This window comes from Corvus cornix, chromosome 7, assembly GCF_000738735.6.
Source record: "Corvus cornix cornix isolate S_Up_H32 chromosome 7, ASM73873v5, whole genome shotgun sequence".
Classification (NCBI taxonomy): Eukaryota; Metazoa; Chordata; class Aves; order Passeriformes; family Corvidae; genus Corvus; species Corvus cornix.
The window spans coordinates 36,753,631-36,768,022 of record NC_046337.1 but is presented as its reverse complement, the minus strand read 5'-3'; the positions used below and the strand labels follow the sequence as shown (position 1 = coordinate 36,768,022).

At 46.8% G+C, this 14,392-nt stretch overlaps 1 protein-coding gene across 1 annotated transcript in view; it reads left to right on the top strand.

The window, feature by feature from the left end:
- The window catches only part of FN1 (fibronectin 1), a 51,213-nt gene that overhangs the window by 35,649 nt on the left and 1,172 nt on the right, over nucleotides 1-14,392 (top strand). The window contains 16 exon segments of the mRNA XM_039554695.1: nucleotides 275-439; nucleotides 1,109-1,264; nucleotides 2,008-2,121; nucleotides 3,772-4,041; nucleotides 5,835-6,022; nucleotides 7,055-7,142; nucleotides 7,320-7,496; nucleotides 7,723-7,812; nucleotides 8,017-8,196; nucleotides 8,741-8,830; nucleotides 9,647-10,113; nucleotides 10,656-10,794; nucleotides 11,697-11,861; nucleotides 12,918-13,043; nucleotides 13,613-13,719; nucleotides 14,259-14,369. Coding sequence (XP_039410629.1) covers nucleotides 275-439; nucleotides 1,109-1,264; nucleotides 2,008-2,121; nucleotides 3,772-4,041; nucleotides 5,835-6,022; nucleotides 7,055-7,142; nucleotides 7,320-7,496; nucleotides 7,723-7,812; nucleotides 8,017-8,196; nucleotides 8,741-8,830; nucleotides 9,647-10,113; nucleotides 10,656-10,794; nucleotides 11,697-11,861; nucleotides 12,918-13,043; nucleotides 13,613-13,719; nucleotides 14,259-14,369 — 2,633 coding nt within the window.

Sequence of the window (14,392 nt, the reverse complement as noted above, 5' to 3'; positions counted from 1 at the left end):
TTGGACTGTAGCAGACATATAGGCACCTTTTTTAAAGAAGAGCAAATCCTATTTTGTCTACCCAAAGGGAAAGAACATCTGGAGTATTCCAGTAATTTTAGAGGTGGTTCTGTGTACATATTTCATTCTTGGAACGGTCAAAACAACTTTGACCCAACAACAGGGTTCTGTCTTCACTTGGTGTTGATACAGGACTGTCCTGGTTTTTGTAGTGATTTTAAATGCATGCTTTACAGATCCATTACATTTCTCTTTTTTAACCTACTTTTCCTAGGTGGAAGCAGCCCTGTACAGGAGTTCACAGTGCCTGGCACTGTGTCTACTGCCACCATTACTGGCATCAAACCTGGTGTTGAATACACCATCACTGTGTACGCTGTAACTGGCCGTGGAGACAGCCCTGCCAGCAGCAAGCCAGTCACTGTCACCTACAGAACAGGTGAGACCTCATTAAATCAAACAACAACAACAAAAAAAAATCCCCCTACAGCTTTGTGTTGGCTTTTCCACATAAATGTGTATCACTGATCCCTGGTTTCTTTTAGAAGCCATGGGCTATAGGGCCATGAGTTTCAGTGGAGCTGTGTATCTTGGTGGCCCAGCATGATAAGTGATGGGGCACAGAAGGGGATCGTGGATGTGGAGGAGGGGAAACCCTGTGCAGTCCAGATGGGGATAAAAGCAGTGCCTGACTGCTCATTGCAGAGTGGAAATCCTGTTGGGCTCTCCTATTGTGGGGTCACTGCTATCTTAACTCTAGTGCATCACTGTCAGATTATGTGATCCTGAGGAGACCTAACTTTCTAACTCCAAGACTGTTGTCTCCCTCCTGATTTGGATATAGCTTAATCCTACTCCTGCTGTAGCTGCAGATAAAGGCATTTAATAGCCTTTAAACAACAAAAATCCTCAGCTAACATTGCTCTGAGATCAGTCACCCACACATCATGGTTAAGGCTTTTTTGCTCTGGGCTAGCATGAGGCACAGATAAATAGCAACATGTGTTTTCTCTTCCAAGCAGTGCAGAATAAAATTCAGCCAGGACACAACAGTGGAGGGAGGGTTTCCTGTACCAACATACTCAGAAAAATTATTTTTATTGCCCAGAAATAGACACACCATCCCAGCTGCAAGTCACCGATGTCCAGGACAACAGTATCAGCATCAGATGGCTCCCTTCAACATCCCCAGTCACAGGGTATCGAGTGACTGCTGTCCCCAAGAAGGGACACGTGCCCACAAAAATTAAAAATGTCCCTGCAGGTAAGAGTCATGTCATCCTTCACTGGATCTGTAAAGAATGCAGGATGTGACCACTCAAATCTTGCTGCTGCTTGTACCTTTTCTTGCCATCCTGATGACTTTCCATTGTGTCTCATGCAGGAGAAGCTAGGGCAGATTTTTGCCCCAAAAGTTTTGTATTTCTTTGACAACACTGTATTGCAAAGGTTTATTCTTGGCAGCCTCAGTGTGCCTGAAAAGCACCTGCATTTCAAAGAAATACCATTGGTTTTCTAGCATCCAGCAAAACTTGCTCTGAAATCCTTCTGGAGGTCACATAATGTGACCCTTGCTCATAGCATGGACTCAGTCACATACACCACAGGTGCGTAGTGTAGTACCTGTGGAACCTGCTGTGTCAGCTCTCAGGAGCACTGCATTTTGTGGGATCAGCAGAGCACTTGGGGATGCTTGTGATGCAGCTGAGTTGATGGTCAGTCTTTACCCTGGAAAATGATGAAAGCTGCTCTCCCTGTGCTTTGTTTTACCCACTGTGCTAACCTGCCCTTTCAGCTGTGCAGCCTTGGAGCACAGCTCTGCAGTTGTGCACTGCCAGAGAACGATGGTGCAATTTAAAGGCAAATGTAATTTGTCAGTCCCACCTTGTTTTAATTACATTTATTTATGGTATGGCTTAGACAGGCCATTCAATCAAGGCTGTTTTGAGGCCAGCTCTCTGCAGCTTTGTGCTGTTCTTTCTGACTGATGGTGTTCTTTCCTGCCAGATCAAACTCAAGTCACTATTGAAGGTCTGCAGCCCACAGTGGAGTACACGGTCAGTGTCTTTGCTCAGAATCAGAACGGAGAGAGCCAGCCCTTGGTTGATACAGCTGTCACCAGTACGTATTTCACTTCATGGGAACAAACACGTGTTTTCTCTTGATGTCTGAACCTACTATCACGTTCCCAGGGAAAGCAAAAACCAGGGTCCTGGTCTCCAGGAGAGAGTGAGGTGGTTTGCCCTGTGAGAAGTACCATGCACCTAAACTGCAGATGCTGGCACAAATGCAGTCCCTCTGCCTCAAACACTGCCAAAATGCAATTTCCTGCCTCCTCAAAATGCTGCGCTTCTCATTTTCTTTCACTAAAGCCACAAAGTCTTTCGGGGTTATGTTTGCCATCAGCCAATCAGTGGACAAAATGTGCCAAGATCTCCTTTGTGTGGAGCTAGATGGCAAAGGTGATTCCAGTTAAGGAACTGGACTGGGATTGGGAGCACTTGCCCTCTGTGAGGGAGTAAAGGAAACTACATGGATTATACCAAGAATTTGGGATGAAGCACTGCAAAAGAAAGAACAATTCCAGGTTTGAGGTGCCCTGTACAAAGCAGCAGTCTGCTCAGGACACAGGAGGGACCTCGTAACTCAGGGATATCTCTGAGGTAAAGTGCCTTTTGAGGGACACCTCTGGGGTGGGGATTTGTGTGATTGTTACTCTGCTCAAGCTTGTATTCAAAACCACGACTCAGCCCCAAACACTATAGACAACAGGAGCTTCTCCAGACCTTTGCAGAGATGGGTGAAGTCCACATTCCAACCAACAAATTCCTGGACAAAAATCACCTTTGCCAACTAGAAAATGTAGAAAATTGAGGACTAATACAAAATGGCAAATGAAAAATTGGAAACCTTACAGAAAAGTAGGATTTTGATCCAATATAAAAATGACACGCTACATCCTCCCATTTTGTGTAACAGATGTGTGTATTTCTGTGGTAGCCACTCAGACTTCTGAGGAGCAAGGCTCACTTCCCCTGCTGTCCTGCACTGAGCTCCCACCTTGCCAGGAAAATCCCATGAATTGGTTTAATTGGGAGGAGTGCGTATCACCCAGCTGCACCTGTGGACATTCCCTGTGCACTCAATACAAAGCTGAAGTGTTTCTAACTGATTTTACAATATAATGTGCTGAGTAATTTTGCTTTCTTGATGAGTGTGTTAATTGGGTATTAATTTATGAAAGAAAATAGCGGGATGGATTCTCCTTGGACTGGCACTTTGCACAGCAGCTCACAGTGATGAACAGCAGGTGCTGTGAACCCAAACTTACAGAGTCAGGTGGGTTCTCTGGCTGCTTTTAGCACTAGTGACCATTTACGTGGGAGAAATGGGTCTTAAAATTCCCATTGCTTTTTTTTTCTCTTGTCCACTTTTAAAGTAGCTTCATGCTACTAGAGTTGTGTGAAAAGGGTTTTGGTGCCAAGTGGACTCAAGAATAGGTAAGAATTGGTGTCCTGGCTGCTTTGAAGGTGGCAGTGCAGGTCTTTTTGGTTTCCACAAGGCAAAGATTGCCTTCCTGCTGCCTGGCACCAGCAAACTCAGCCTTAGGGATGTGAGCATGTGTGCAAGGTGCAGCACAGAGGAGAATCCAGTGCCCCCTTGCCACGCCAAACCAAAAACTGCTTTGCATGTAATCGAAATGCTTTTTATTTTCCTCACCCACAACCTGCTTTTTATCACTTAACCTCTTACCGTTAATTTGCCTAACAGACATTGACCGCCCTAAAGGACTAACATTCACTGAGGTGGATGTTGATTCCATCAAAATTGCTTGGGAAAGCCCGCAGGGGCAAGTCACCAGGTACAGGGTGACCTACTCAAGCCCTGAGGATGGAATCCATGAGCTATTGCCGGCCCCAGGTGGCGAAGAAGACACTGCTGAGCTGCATGGCCTCAGGCCAGGTTCTGAGTACACTATCAGTATCGTTGCCATATACGATGACATGGAGAGCCTGCCCCTCACTGGGACCCAGTCCACAGGTACAGCTCCCACCACCCCAGCAGGCCATGGCAGCAGCGGCTTCTGCCCCGAGGGGTAAAGTGTGCTTCCATGTGCAACTGGTGCTTCGTGCCGGGACAGCCCCAGGGGCAGCCCAGGGGATGGGATTGCTCCTGAGGGGTGGCTTAGCTGGGGCCATAGAGCTGCTTGCCAGCAGAGTCAGCCTGCACACACATCAGGGAAGGCAGGAAAGAGAGTGGGATTGAAGGAGCAGATCCTAGAGAAAAGAGGGTGTCCTGTCCCTGGTCACGGAGCCTGATCCGTGGTGAGCGCTCTCACAGCGCTCTTGTCTTGCCTTTAGGTTATGGGAGAGCTGAAAGCACAGGTAGTGACCAACAACAGAGATGAGGGCAGATTTAATCCCCTGGGGGCTTTGCTGTTGGATGGAGCCAAATGTCAGCAGGAAGGGCTGGGAGACTGCTGAACCCTCAGGTCTCACACAGCCTGCAGATCCCTCACTGGCACTGCTCTAGGGACCACAGCCCACTGCATGCCCGTACCCTGCACCCTCATCACCTCCATGAGAACAGGAGGGTCCCTTCTGTGCCAGGCTGATCCAGCTATAATTCCATGCATTGAAAATTCCTTGATGAAAAAGGAAAATTACTGCAAGGAATTAGCTTAACATTGCTTCCAGCAATATGGAATCCATTGCAAGCTTCCAGCATTACCAGATGTGGCTTTATTACAAAGACAGGTAGCACCTGTGTAATAAAGGTCTCCCATTCATTTGTGGCTGAAAAGCTGGCACTTTAATTCCAGGGGAATTAAATGGAATGAATTCAGTGGGTCCTAGTGTACAGATTTACTGTGCTAAACTGAAGCAAAGTGATGTAATGATGGAACATCTGGCTGACTGCCTGCCAGAAATGCCAATATAGTACTTTTTCAAACCCACCCTCTGTGATTTACCTTTTGTGGGCTGTTCAAAGGTGGATTTGAAGTAATTCTAGACTTTCCATTGACTCTCATGGGCTTTAGATTGAGCTCTGAGCAAAGCCAGAAGGAAGAATTATCCTGTATTTCCACTTTGTAAAACTGGAAGGCTTTGACAGCAATGTGCCATAGTGGGCACTGTGGTAAGGTATATCTTTGTTCTGTTTACAGCCCCAGGCTTAGCAACAGTAAGGCAAGAAAATATTTCAATGGACACTCCTTTTTTTTAGGCAAACATTTGTTTGTAAGGATATTGGATGTGTTAGCTCGTGAACAGGCTCTGGTGTGATGAGCCTCATGGCCACCACAGCTCTGCTTTTCCATTGCCTTGCTCGCTGTGTAAGTGGCTGTAAAATGCTTCCCCTCTCCATTTGCAGTATTTTTATATCTTCTCTGCAATTCCTGAGCCTGCTTCCTACTTACTTTTGTAAATCATCCGTTGTATTTTAGAAATGAACAGACAGGGACAAGTGGAGCAGGACTAAACCGTGAGCTGTGTGATGAAAAGCAGAGACTGGTAGAACAATTAAAATAGACTGGCCTACTAGAGATTGAAGCACCTTCCTAAGCCTTTACCTTATGTTATAGCAAATGTCATTACTCACTTAACTTCAGGGTTGAAGCATTGATATCTCCTTATTTCTGCTGGAAAGAGTTACTGTAGATTTGAGAATCTCCTCCTGAATGCCATGTCCCTTCCCACAGTGCTTTATGCCTGTGTTTGCACAAGGCACTCCACTTTCCTGGCCTAAACCTGTCTCCTGTTCAGGAGAGAATATTGTCTTATCCAAGACTGTCTTTTCTTAAACTCACCACATGCTAATCTGGATTTTTGCAGCAATTCCACCTCCAACAAACCTGAAGTTTACTCAGGTAACTCCCACCAGTCTCACCATCAACTGGAATGCACCAAATGTTCGCCTCACTGGTTACAGAGTCAGAGTGAACCCCAAAGAAAAGACTGGTCCTATGAAAGAAATCAACCTTTCTCCAGACAGCACATCTGCAGTCGTGTCTGGCTTGATGGTAACTTTTTTTCTTTGTATTGTGGGAAGGAGATGTTGGAAGCAATTTCAGATTCCTGGGTCAGGAACTTCAGTTGGAGTAGATCATTACAGCTCCTGAGGGTCTGGCTCTGAAGCTGATGGCAAGTCAGACTGCAGCTACTCAGTACTGTAGTTTTTTTAAAAGCCAAGTAATTGGCCAGCTGAATCTGCATTCTACCCCCTTCCTCATCTAGTAGAGTGGATGCCTAATCAAATGCAAATTATCAGGTTCACAGTCAAAAGTAACCCAGCAAAATGCTTTTACTCATCTTTCACAAAAGAGGTCAGATAAAGTGATGCAACGTGGAGATTTCAAGCTGTGATATGGGAGCTCTGGCAGTCTATTGCCTATTTTTAAGACATCTGCAAAATATAAGTTAAAAATGCAAGTCTTTTGTGAGTAGGCTTAAATTTGCTATATAGCCATCTTCTCCACTGGAAACATTTCAGGAGTTCCTGAACTGGAGAAGGCTGAAAATCACTGCTTTTATGGTTCCTGCAATCTTAAAAAGATACTGATCTGTTTTTAAGGAGTTTTATGAATCATTTTCAGAAATGAGCCTTTAAAAACATTCTAATCTAAGTGGACCCATGGTCTGATGCAGCCAAGGACAAAAACCCCCATGCTGTTACTTCCACAATTCTCTTTTATTCATATTATTTTATTCCTTATCATAGCAAATGGCATCCATTAACTGGGAAAAATAGAAGGGAAATTAGAGTTTTTCTGAAGAATCAGCTTTGAAGCACAGTTTCTAAAATGAGGGGTGATAAATAAGCTTCTTCCAGGATTTCTTGTGCTCCTGAGTGTGCCCTGCTTGTCAGGGTCCATGTCTGCTCTTTTATTACAGCTGGAAATAATTAGAATTATCCCATCAGTCCTTCCCTGACTTATTTTAAGGCTTCCTATTTCAGTAGGTGGTGACTGAGAAACGTGGCTCCACCAAACACTGACTGAGGAGTATTTCCCCCTGTGCCTTCTTGTAACGTGGTGTAACTCTGTCCATTCTAGGTAGCAACCAAGTATGAAGTGAGTGTGTATGCCCTGAAGGACTCCCTGACCAGCAGACCCGCCCAGGGGGTGGTCACCACCCTTGAAAGTAAGTGGTGGCCCTCCCCAAGTGACCACTTAGTGCTGTGTGGGTGCAGTGGCTGGGAGCCTGCTCCATGTCCAAAGTGGGGCTCTATCCAAAGCTCCATCCCAGGCTTCACCAACACTTGGCTGATGATTCCCAGTCCCCACTGTATTGACAAGACCCCTTTTCCTTGTGGTGCAGATGTGAGTCCCCCTCGCAGGCCCCGGGTGACAGATGTCACGGAGACAACCATCACCATTACCTGGAGAACCAAGACTGAGACCATCACTGGCTTCCTTGTGGAAGCCATTCCTGCGGGTGGCCAGAACCCCATTCAGAGGACCATCAGCCCTGAACTCAGGAGTTACACTATCACTGGTAAGTGAGGGCTTCTGCAGCTGCAGGGTCATAGCAGAAAGTACACTGGGTTCTTGTTTTGGGACTCAATATCCTTGATGAGAAATACTGTAGGAACAAAAGGTGGGAAAAAACATCTGAGGTATCAAGACTAGGCTCCAAGAAGAGATTATTGAAAGACATTCTGATGGCCATCTTAGGTGGCTTCCTCTCCTTAGCTAACATCTGTGTTTCAACTTCATTTTAGGCTTGCAGCCTGGCACTGACTACAAGATCTACCTGTACACTCTGAATGAGAATGCACGCAGCTCCCCAGTGGTACTGGATGCCTCCACTGGTAATGATCTTGTCTGACCATTCTGCTCTTCTGAGTAATCACATATGGTAGTTAGGAGTTGTCTATATCTGACCACATTTAATATTCCCTGTGACTTAGAGCAATAGGTTTTACTCCCAAGTTTGAGAAGGGTGTCAAGCATGTGTAGCTCAGGTGAAGCTGGTCTTTTCTGCATTTGACCCATTTTCTTTTGTTTCCACCCAGCTATCGATGCTCCTTCTAACCTGCGCTTCCTTACAACCACAAGCAACTCCCTGCTGGCCACCTGGCAGCCTCCCCGAGCCAAAATCACTGGCTACATCATCAGATATGAGAAACCTGGCTCACCAGTCAAGGAGATCCTGCCTCGCCCCCGGCCTGGCACCACCGAGGCTACCATTACTGGTGACTGTTCTGTCTGGGAGCTCTTCACCTGAAACTCTTGAATTGAAAGAGAGAGGGAGGGGGAAGGCCTAATTATAAAATGTGTTGATGATTAGCTAATAGACAGAGAAAGTTGTGTTCCTTTATTGTAGTTTCCAGTACTAGAGAGTGGTCCTAGAAGCACACCTGTCCTATAAACACATTCCAATGCACTGGTCAGAGCAACCACCGCATTTGAACAGTTCAGTGTTTGCTTCCACTGTCACCACAGCTGTTGTCCTTTCAAGGAAAAAGCCCATGATTCTGGCACCCCACCAGTCACACGTGGGGAAGATCCCTTAAGTTTGAGTCTGCAATCCCAGCTGACGTGATCAGATTGCAGACTTGCTCTGAGGAGCAGGAGGCTGAGCTCTCTGCACTCTCCTGAAAACCTCAGATCTGAAATACACATACCCGATACTGTAGCCATACTCACCTCTCACTCTGCCTTAGATCTCACACATAATCACAAAAGAAAAGCAACTCATAAGTCTAAAATTGTTTTATGTCCTCCCTCCCTGCCTAGGTTTGGAACCTGGCACTGAATACATCATCTACATCATTGCTGTGAAGAACAGTCAAAAGAGTGAACCACTGGTTGGCAGAAAAAGGACAGGTAAAACAAAGCTCTGGATTGTTCTGTGCCAACAGGAGATGTCTTCCAGTTGGGGAATACAGTTGGGGAGACATTGAAGGACACTTGTGGAGGACTGAAATAATGTTTTTTAAAATATCCTGTTCACACCACTCAGCCACACCTTTTCTTTGAGTCAAATAGGCTTTGTAAGGAGATTTTCCTTTCTAAGGATGCAGGAGGTACACTTCTAAATTGATATTAATCACACTTACCTGTGTTTGAACACTAGGAACAGAACAGTGTGCTTGGTGCTGGATTCTTGCTTGGGTACCTAATTGATAATTAAATCAGGGTTAACATTACTGTCTAACACTTGATGGCATCAAATGCAGAATCCATTCAATTTGTTCCTGTTGCATTTCTCTTACTTTGCAACTTTCACAGTACAAGATTGAGATACCTATAGCAAGCAAAATATCAGCTGGGCATGCAAATGCAATCAAGGAACAAGTTTCTTCCTGCTCACCAGTGATTCCTCTTAAAATGATAATCTGCAGCTATCTCTTGTAATCATTTCTTCTCAATTTGAGCAGTGGTGGTGGCATCTTTGTGTTGCAGTGTTTGGAAGTGTTGCTCAGCTGTATGAAAATTTTATACTAACACACTTCTTATGCCTATGTGTGAAAGAGAGAGATAGAAATTACCTTTACAATCACAACAAGGTCATAAAAAGTGTGTTATGTCTTGGGATAATTGCTAATATTTGATGCTTGGAGTGGGGTAATACAGCTGTTTCATTTGCCATTGTTCCTTTGCCATGCTTTGCTTGATGGCCTCTAACCTTTCTTTGGCCAGATGAGCTCCCCACGCTGATTAGCAGACCACACCCCAACCAGCCCGACATCCTGGACGTGCCTTCCATTGATGAGGGGACCCCTTACCTCACGAACAATAGGTATGACAATGGCAACGGTATCCAACTTCCAGGCTCCTCTGGGCACCCTCAGACAGTAGGACACCAGGGGCAGCAAGTCTTCTTCGAGGAGCACGGGTACAGGCGGCCTGGACCCACCACAGCCACTCCCCTCAGGCCGGGATCCAGGCGGCCGCTGCCCAGCGTGGATGAAGCCATCGAGATCCCGGGATACCAGGTGCCCATCGTCGTGGAGCCCTCGTACCCGCACTCCCGTGGGCCCCGGCGCAACGACACCACAGGGCAAGAAGCCCTTTCTCAGACCACCATCTCCTGGAGGCCGCTGCTGGAGAGCTCTGAGTACATCATCTCCTGCCAGCCCGTCAGCCAGGACGAGGACACTCTGCAGGTAATGGGGCCGTCTCAGCAGAGGGACAGTGTAGCCTCACCTGGGGCAGCCCCCAGTCCCTCTGCTGTGCTAAGGAAGTGGCAGGAATCAGCCTAAAGAGTGTGTTTAACACATAGCTGAGACCAGGATGGATAACAGCCTCCCTCCTCTCCTTTATGGAAAAGACTACTGGATGAAACTGCAAAACCAGAACGCTTTGAAATGCTGTTAGCAGTGACACTTCACCAGGGCAGGGGACAGTAAGCTGAGTGGGAGTTTCAAAGATTGAGGTGCTGCTTGTCCAAGCTAAAGTACTCCTCCTATGTTTCCTGTGGTTTTCCTGAAATGGCAGAACTAACCCTCATGATCCATAGTGCAGAGTGGCCAAGTTTAACTTGGTATTGTTTGAAGTTCTCAGAGTATCTAAGGGGAGTGGTCATGTACCATCATGGTACAGAGCATGGGTGTCATCCTGAACACCTTGTCTTTCCTATGAGAGCAGTAACATCTAAAGGGTATTCCCTCTTCCCTTTCTGGTGACCTGGCATTGTCTCTTGTTGCAGTTCAGGGTTCCTGGCACTTCCTCCAGTGCCACACTCAAGGGCCTTACAAGAGGGGCCACCTACAACATCATAGTGGAAGCCCTGAAGGATCACCGGAGGCAGAAGGTGCTGGAGGAGGTGGTCACAGTTGGCAACACTGGTAAGGAACAGTCTTAGGGAGTCTGGCTGAATCTGTGCAGCCCCTGCCTCATTCCCTGTACTCAAGGTAACCTACCTGGTACCCAAGCTTGACAATGGTTCAGAAAGGAAACTTCTCCTGACAAGGACAGTTCGTAGCAGGACCCTGGGACAAGGGATTTGTGAGGTCCTCTGGTTTTGGATAACTGACACACACTGATGGTGGGATGAGAGCTATCCTGAGCTGCTGTGTAAGCACAGAGAATGTGCTTTGAGGCTCCAGGCACACCCCAAGGCCCCAAGAGAGATCTGGTACTTGCTGTGCTTAAAGGGAGTCAGAGTCACTGGTGCCTCATATCTGTCATAGACGGGACCATCAGCTCTTACCCTGATCATCAGACACTGAACTCGTGGTTGTGAAGCCACCCACCTGCCAGCCAAGGCACACACCCAAGGTGTCAAATCACTCTGCCCAACAACAGGGTCTGCTCTCCTTCTCCCAGCCCCCTGCCATGTGATAGAACCTGCAACACCCCAAAAAAGGGCACATCATGAAGCTACCAACCCCCTGCTGTTCTCTCAGCATCTTACAGCAAATTTTCTCCTAAAAACAGGCAGAGTCAGATTGTTGCTCACCAGCAGCAAATGCAAAAACTCACACTTGCTTGAAACTTGGCAAATCAAAACGAAAATAGCCTTCATGTCAGTTTTTTTTATCATTCAACTGCTTGGACACATGCAGATGGAAAATAAATCACAGGGAGCTGGGTTGCTGACAGAACCATCAAGTATATGCCCATGGGGTAGTTCCATTCCTGCCAGGATATTGCAAGAAGAAGAAAGTGTGTATTCACTGAAAATCATTCTGTCTTTCAGCAGTTCCCATGCTGTGTGTGATGCCTGTTTCTTCTCTTTTTGTTCCAGTGTCTGAAGGACTAAACCAGCCAGCTGACGACACCTGCTTTGATACTTACACTGGCTCCTTCTATTCCATTGGCGAGGAATGGGAGCGCTTATCTGAAACTGGCTTTAAGCTCTGGTGCCAGTGTTTAGGCTTTGGCAGTGGCCATTTCAGATGTGACTCTTCTAGTGAGTAGCTTGCTGTTAACCATCCCCATCCCCACTCTCCCCCAGCACCAGTGCCATGTTTGACAGAACCAGCCTCATCCAAACATGATGCAAATGAAGGCAGGATCTGAAGTCGTTAAACCAAAGCAGTGTTTTGCATCATGAGAAGTGATGGAAAACTTTGGTTACCTCTGAGCTGTGCAGCTAATCTAGAATTGCCATCAGCAGCAATCAATATTGTATTGATAAGTGATGTTTTTACCTTGCCAGACATGTCTGGGTAATATGGGGAAGTGTGGATTTCAGTGGGTATTACAGCCAGTGCTGGTATTACAATAAATCTGGCTTGCATTGCAGGCAGCCTTTGCAAAGCAGCTTGCAAAACCAGTTTTCTAATTTTCTAACACTTCTGCCCAGGGCATTAAGTTTTATTCTTTGCAGAACTGTGGTTTACATGGAATAATATCCGACTTGATGTAAGGGAATGGAACAAAAGTCTGTGATTGAGCAGTTTAACACAACACATACCCAACTAATTAAAATTAGGCTTTTAAATTGTGGGATAAGCTCAGCAAAGAGATTATTTCTGCAATTTCCATAGACTCAGAGGAGTCTATGCAAAGACACTTAATTTTACAGGAAAAGACACTTATTTTACAGGTTTAATATTTATATTTCATTATTTGATACACATGGCTTACCCACTGTGTCTTGCAAGATTGTGGTGAAGTTTATACTGGGTATTTGTCCAAAGAAAGAGCATTTAAAATATTTTTCTCTCCTTTCCTGCCCCACATCTATTAAATTCCTTTTCATTTCTTTTCTTCTCCTATGAACCAAACCTCCTCTCCCCATTCTTTGTCACATCCTACTTTTTTCCCAACAGCCTCTACACATTTCCCAGTGCTGCAACAGCCTTCAGCAGTTAAAAACTGCAGGAGCTGAACCCATTTCCTCCTTGGGACTTAGATGAGCTGAAAAGATTCTTTCTCCTGCCCTTCCTGAGACAATGCCAAGCTATTTTCCTCCTGCTGCATGTGGTATAACTACTGATTCTTGTTCCTCTGCCTTCTCCAGAGTGGTGCCATGACAATGGAGTTAACTACAAGATTGGGGAGAAGTGGGACAGGCAAGGGGAGAATGGCCAGATGATGAGCTGCACCTGCCTTGGGAATGGAAAAGGAGAATTCAAGTGTGAACCTCGTAAGTCTCTTTCTGCTGGTTAGTCTGGGCTCCCATTCAGGAAATCTCAGCATCTCAACTCTGTCCTGCCAGGGGGACAAGCAAAGTACCAGTGTATCAGTGCATCTGATTCAGGCTGAACTGTGACAGTTTCAGTCTGTTCTCACAAGAGCTGAAGGCATAAATCTCACATTCCTGAGCTTGAAAAGAAGGAAAGCCTTTTGTTAGCTCAGGTCACAGCACACTGAGCACTTGTCTTCCTCTGGCCCTGGAGCTGCACACCAGGGACATGTCACTCCACTCAGACGGGTGGATTACTCCAGCTGCACTTTCCTGCAGGGCCTGTCACCTCAAGCTCCTCTGGCCTTCCCTCTGTGACTTAAACTTCATTGCTCTTGTCAGGAAAATACCCTCCTGTTGTAGGTTTGAGCTGTGAACATGTCTGATGTTCCCCTGCCAGTCAGGGAGCCTCTGGTCAGACAAGGGGAGCATGCCTGTGCAGGGGCTCCCCTTCTGATCACCAGGCTGCTTTGAGCATATTTAAAGCCAAGCCCAGGCCCTGCAGCTGAGCTCTGCCTGTTCCTCCACAGATGAGACCACGTGCTATGATGATGGGAAGATGTACCACGTTGGGGAGCAGTGGCAGAAGGAGTACTTTGGGGCCATCTGCTCCTGCACTTGTTACGGAGGACAGCAGGTGAGCAGGAGGGATGTGTTATGTTGGACACAGGGAGTGGTCAGGGGTGGCTGTGCTGGGCTGCACTTCAAAGACTGCTGGGTTTCAGGTCATGGAAAGGGCCCACAGAAGAAGAAAAGTAAGTAGGAGAGCTGAAGTACTTGCATTGCATTGATGCCTGTGTGGTGTAACACAGGAGCAGCCTTAGTGGTGGTGGTGGCTCTGTAGCCACACGTATGAATGTTCATGAATTAATGGCTTGAAGATGAAGGAGGGTAGATTTACATGGGATATTAGGAAGGAATTATTCCCTGTGGGGGTGGTGAGGCCCTGGCACAGGTTGCCTAGAGAAGCTGTGGCTGTCCCATCCCTGGAAGTGTCCAAGGCAAGGTTGGATGGGGCTTGGAGCAACCTGGGACAGTGGAAGGTGTCCCTGCCCATGGCAGGGGAGTGGAATGGGATGGGCTTTAGGATCCCTTCCAACCCAAACCAGTGTGGGATTCCGTGAGCCCTGGCAGCTCCTTGGCAGTGGCACCGACGTGCCCGTTCTGTCCCCGCAGGGCTGGCGCTGTGACAACTGCCGCAGGCCCAGCGTGGAGGTGGCCCCCGAAGGCTCTGCTGGCCACACCTACACACAGTTCACACAGAGGTACCACCAGGCCACCAACACCGTGAGTAGAACTTTCCTTGTCTG